The sequence below is a fragment of the Sardina pilchardus genome, chromosome 8, assembly GCF_963854185.1.
Source record: "Sardina pilchardus chromosome 8, fSarPil1.1, whole genome shotgun sequence".
Lineage (NCBI taxonomy): Eukaryota > Metazoa > Chordata > Actinopteri > Clupeiformes > Clupeidae > Sardina > Sardina pilchardus.
Window position 1 is genome coordinate 8,511,270 of NC_085001.1, and position 6,000 is coordinate 8,517,269.

The window sequence follows — 6,000 nt, forward strand, 5'->3', positions numbered from 1 at the left end:
GGAAACAATGGCAGCGGCAGCGGCCAATAATCCGAACCAGCGCAAACAGGTGGCGTCCAAAGTAAACCCCATTACGGCCGTCTCATTAATGATTGGCACGGAGCGATGAAGGCTGCTGTCTGAGGTAAACGGGCCTGGTGCGGAATACCAGACGCCGATGCCGCCGCTGGGAAACTCTGAGAAGGCCCTGGCATTTCAGATAGCGCCTAATGAAGCCCCAACTAGCCACACTGCTGCTGTGACTACAGTGCACATCATAACAGTGGCTTATTACGCGGATGTAGGTGGCACTGGCCACTCAAACGGGCTTTTATTCGTTAGGGTTTTATGTAAGCGCTCAGAAACAGCTTCAGCTTTTATGACGGTCCTATTTCCGAACACATGGCCCCTCGGGGAATCCCCAAACCGAGGACACACACACACACACACACACACACAGACACACACACACACACACAGACAAACACACAGACGCACCTGACTCCTACTTTGAAAGTGCTGACTAAGAGGCCGTAAATCTGGACCCAGAGACTTAATAATAACGGTAATAAGGCAATGCTCTTAATGATATTATTTAACACTCATAGTCATGCGTGCTGTGGGCTGAAACCAAAGTTTATAAGAGATTACATTTTCTCATCTTAACCATCTGGCTGAACTAATTAATACGAGTCCTAAAGAACTAAACCAATTAGGGGGAATCAGCTGGCTCAACACTTGGGTGGAGTTGAAAACAAAGGCGGAGGAATTTGACACGGACACATCTGTTTCAGATGAGGAAATTAAGATCATATCAAATCATGCGTAAGAGAGGGCGTTAAAGGTGAAAGTGTGACAAATGATGAGCTTTTCTTTTTTTTCAGTTGAGAAAACACGTCAGAAGTAGCACAATAATTAGGTCAGTTTCTGTGTATCCTCACTTTGTTTGTGTGAGTGAAAACACATGCTAGGCAAATGAAGCAAAGCATTAAAATAATGCTAAAAGCTACACAGAATACTCATAAAGACCTAATTAAAAGTCATTCCATTCCTGAAGTCAAGCTGACCTTCAAGAAATGGACTTTTGAAAAAAAAAACTGTAGATTACACCTTCAAGGTCCTACATTGGAGAATAGTGTATGAATAGGAATTCATAATCTAGCATGAATGACCACTACACAAACTGACACAACTGTGAGTGTGTGTGTGTGTGTGTGTGTGTGTGTGAGAGAGTACTGTATGAGTGTGAGTGTGAGTGTGTGTGTGTGTGTGTGTGTGTGTTAAACTGACTGACCAGAGCTCCCTCCAGGCAGGTGGCGTAGTGGTAGCCGCGTATTGTGTGTGTGTGTGTGTGTGTGTGAGTAAGTACTGTATGCGTGTGTGTGTGTGTGTGTGTGTGTGTGTGTGTGTGTGTGTGTGTGTGTGTGTGTGTGTTAAACTGACTGACCAGAGCTCCCTCCAGGCATGTGGCGTAGTGGTATCCGCGGCCCATGATGAGCACGCTCTTCTGCTGGTAGAGCTCCGTGGCCAGCCGCTGGATCTCATCGTCCAGACTCAGCACCTCCTTAATCAGGTCTGGGGACAGCACACAGCACAGCACAGATCAGCGCTTGGAAACAAGGGGAGACACACACACACACACACACACACACACACTTACAAGAAAGTAAGCCACAGACACAGAATCAAAACAAACACATGCATATGCATGCATGCACACAAACACACACACACACACACACACTCATAACAAAATAAAGCAAGAAAGCAAGCCAAGAGAGATATTAGACACAGAATCAAAACAAACACACGCACACACACACATATCCACCAACCACATTATGGTAATGGGGGGAAAGCACACACAAAGTCAAGGCCTAAACACAAAGAGAACCATCACATCAATTGTTTGGCATAACAACAAGGAGTTTGACACAGAAAAGTCCACACAGATGACCGAATAAAGGCATCGCTTCCCTGATAAAAATCAACAAGTGTGTTTGACGGGAGGAGCACTGCCGTGGTCATCTCGTCCGACAGCCTCTAGTAACACCTCCCTGTAATAGCCTGCCCGCTCGCTCTCTCGCTCTCTCGCTCACTCATGTGGCGCTGGCCAGAAAAGCCGCGAGTGTGAGACAAGGCTGCACTCATTACACTATTGGATCATCTGAGGTCAGCACAACAGCACCCGGCCCAACGCCTCGGAACTCGCCCAGCCAACGGCCCCAGTCAGCGGTCAGAGGCTGGAGTTAACCTGTTGAGGAGTGAATTATTTTCCAAGTTCCTTCTAGAATTCAATGCAAGCAATCCATAGTTTCAGTGTTCTGTATACAGTCTGTAGGGGAAATCTCGGAGGGTAATTGTCTCATCATAATGCGGAACTCTCAGTTCACCGAACATTCTAATCACATATTTGTGACCGTACCCCTCACCGCTCAACTGAGCCGCAGAGAGACGGCCACTCTATCGGTCAGAGGCCGGACTTGCTCCGCAGACTGCTCTGGGACGGGATGGGACCGGGGCAGGTGTGGGGGATGGGGAGGGGGAGGGGGGTACTGCAGCAGAGGCCAGCTGTGAAAGGGACTGGGCGTGGGGGTTTTGGGGGCTCAGGGGACTGCACTCGGACTTGCGACTGGCTGGAAGTCGTGGATGGAGGCAGAGGAGGAGGAGGAGGAGGAGGAGGAGGAGAAGGAGGAGGTGGCGGCTAGTGCAGAAAAGAACGGCCAGCCAAACATTCCTGACCTCATTCACATTCGCTCAGCTCCGCGGAGCGTCAGAGAGGGAAAGAAAGAAGGAAAGAAAGAAAGAAAGAGAGAGAGAGAAAGAGTGACAGACAGTGTTAAGAGAGTGGGGGCGAGCGAGAGAGAGAGAGAGGCCAAGAGAGAGGAAGAGAGAAAGAGATGGACAGACAGACAGAGAGAGAGAGTGGGAGGCGAAGGGGGGTGGCCACCCCGTCGGACACTTGCGGTCCTGCGGATCGTTCCAGGACTGGCGGCCAGGCTTGGCCCGGCGAGCCGGAGCAGCGGAGCGCGAGAGCTACTCCCCTCCCTCCATCCCTCCCTCCATCCCTCCCTCCCTCTCTCCCTCCCTCTCTCCCTCCCTCCCTCCTCTGTAAACACGGCGGCGCCCCGCTACGGCCCTCGCAGACGCGGCTCTAGGAGGAGCGGGAGCCAAGCGAGCGAGATCAGCCTGCGTCCCGGCACCCGGCTGGCCACGTCAGCCAATCAGAGAGCGCCGCCTGTGACGTCGGCCAATCGAAACAGCCGCTCGCCGCTGCGCACGACAGCCAGTCAAAAGCTGCTGACGTTTGTCGCAGTTTCGATCCCTTCGCATGCCTCGGAAAAGAGGCACTCAACCAAGTTCATCATCACTGAAAAAAAGCGCTCAGTTGTTGCACTGGCAGCAGGATTATCGAAACTTGAACTGTTAGGCAGCAGTAATGGAAGCCATCAGCTGGCTCAACACATGGCAGGGCACAGTGTGGACGCTCAGCAGGACTTTTCCTTTCATGAACCTGCACTTTTCCATCCCCGCACCAAGTGCATGCTGGGAGAGCTTCCGCCTCCAACAGCATCACCTCTAGGTGACCTCTGTCTGACCTTAGCGTCCACGCTGCAGTGGCGGTGGCGTCGGGTGTCTAGTGAGCTGGTAGTGGGAGAGTCTACTAATAGCCCTGTAGGACCAGAGACTGGTGGATACCTGCATGCTGTGTGACTGGGTTGCGCTTCCATGTCACCCTTCAGCAGGGGAGTTACTGAACGTTCAGACAGAACACTTCTATTCCGCAACAATGTCAAGTTCTACATTTCCGTGTTGCACTTAATGAACCCAGATATTATTTAGAACGTTCAATTTCCAACATTCCCGTCACGGCTTAAGTCAAGTCAAGTCAAGTTTATTTATAAAGTGCATTTTTGTATGCACAAAGTGCAAAACCCAAATCGCTCCACGCGTAGACATCAAGACGTAAACAGACATAGCCTATTAACAATAAACAAAACAAAAAAAATGCTGGCTGGAGCAGTGTGATTCGTGACCCGTACACAGACATTTAGACAGGAAACAAACAAATGAGCCAAGCGCCTCACGTAGACAAACAAAAACACTCCAGAAGGCAAACCAAAAGGGTTAAGAGAGAGCCCGCCTGGCTAGGAGGACTTTGGCAGGACGTACGATACGACTCATGCAGTGGTGAAAAAAATCTCATCTGCTATGTATAAGTTTGTGTGAGTCAAACTGGCTTAAAAGGTCATCTCTGAGACAAAGACAGAGAGGGAGAGGGGATGGCTTGCTTCCACTTACTGTATGTGCGTGTCTTTATATGTGTGTGTCTGCGTGTGTGTGTCTGCGTTTGTGTGTGTGTGTGTGTGTGTGTGTGTGAGTATGTGTGTGTGTGTGAGTATGTGTGTGTCTTTGTGTGTGTGTGTGTGTGTGTGTCTTTGTGTGTGTGTGTGTGTGTTAGAGTGTGTGTGTGTGTATGTGTGTGTGTGTGTGAGTGTGTGTGTGTGTGTGTGTGTGTGTGCTACACGAGTGCAGTACCTGGCAGGACTCTCAGGCCCTGGATGATCTCCCTCCTGCGTGGCTGCATGGAGATCCTGTCAGCACACATCATCAGAGCAAACATGATGAGGGCCACAAACTGACTGGTGTACGCCTGCAAGAGAACACACACACACACACACGCACACACACACACACACAGAGAAAGAGAGAGTTTAAGCAGGCGCCAGATACCCCACCACAAATGACCATGAGCTCACAGGTGCTCCCCAGGTTCCTGCTCTAGCGTTGCCAAGAGAGAGAGAGGCATAATGGCCGTCCACACCCAGAGAGAGAGAGAGAGAGAGAGAGAGAGAGAGAGAGAGAGAGAGAGAGAGAGAGAGAGAGAGAGAGAGGCATAATGGCTGTCCACACCCTCTCTGGCTCCCCACCCGGCGAGAGAGAGAGAGAGAGAGAGAGAGAGAGAGAGAGAGAGAGAGAGAGAGAGAGAGAGAGAGAGAGAGAGAGAGAGAGAGAGAGAGAGAGAGAGAGAAAGCCGTCTGGCCGCTTGGGTTTTAGCACCGCGCCGGTTGTCGCTCACGGCTCACGGCTCGCTCCGCACGCGGCCAAAGATGACGCCAGTGCACACACTCCGCCTCAGCGCTGGCCTCTCCCTCGGCCAGATCCCCTCGACCGTCGCACCACACCGCACCGCACCCCTCAGTAAACTCTACAAGCCGCCGCGCCGACACACTCGTCCAACTCGCCCTCCCCTCCATGCACACACACACCCCTAGACACCCTCCCCTCACACACACACGACATACACACACAGATACACACAGCCCCACAGACCCATATAGACACACAGACACACCCCTACACAGACACCCCCCCATACACACATACAGACATACAAAGACCCACACCCATACACACAAACGTTCGTCCTTCAACTGCTACAGGTCGTCTATAGCGGTGTCCATTTCAGTAAAGTAAAAAGCCTTTAATGCTTGTCCAAATCTTACACCCCACCCCGACCCCACCTCATATCGGCCGACACCCAAAAAACACTTGGACTGCTCAAATTCATAACACCCTCTGTGAGAGGTGTGTGTGTGTGTGTGTGTGTGTGTGTCGGGGCAGCATGGGGCCTGGCCCAACAGCTGCACACCAAGGGCTGGGGTCTTCACCACACTCTGCCCATTTCAATCTGCCCAGCAGGGCACGGGGCAGCTGCAATATACTGCCTTTAATAACGCTGCTCACATCGGCTCGCCAAGTCGTGGAGCCAGACAGGAATTAAAACATGACAACAGGATATCAGTCTGAACGTGGGCAGGGTGAGAGGTGTGGGTGTCGAGTTGAGTTTTGGAATGTTCTGGAACGCTGTCCTCGTGATGATGTTAGAGACGAAGGAAATGGGACATGTTAACTTGGCTATTGATTAACTAACTTGATTATTTGTGGCTTATGAGGAGCTGTGGGAGGACCGGTGGTGAAAAGCCAACTTCTGTTCTCATCGCCTCTCTAAGGCCACTG

General features: G+C 51.2%; 1 protein-coding gene across 1 annotated transcript in view; it reads right to left on the minus strand.

Moving 5' to 3' along the window:
• Window positions 1-6,000, minus strand: part of LOC134088587 (glutamine--fructose-6-phosphate aminotransferase [isomerizing] 1) — a 38,282-nt gene that overhangs the window by 8,352 nt on the left and 23,930 nt on the right. Inside the window, exons 15-16 of the mRNA XM_062542625.1 lie at window positions 4,519-4,633; window positions 1,427-1,554 (exon numbers count right to left, since the gene is read on the minus strand). Of these exons, the coding sequence (XP_062398609.1) occupies window positions 1,427-1,554; window positions 4,519-4,633 (243 nt within the window). The remainder of the gene's footprint in view (window positions 1-1,426; window positions 1,555-4,518; window positions 4,634-6,000) is intronic.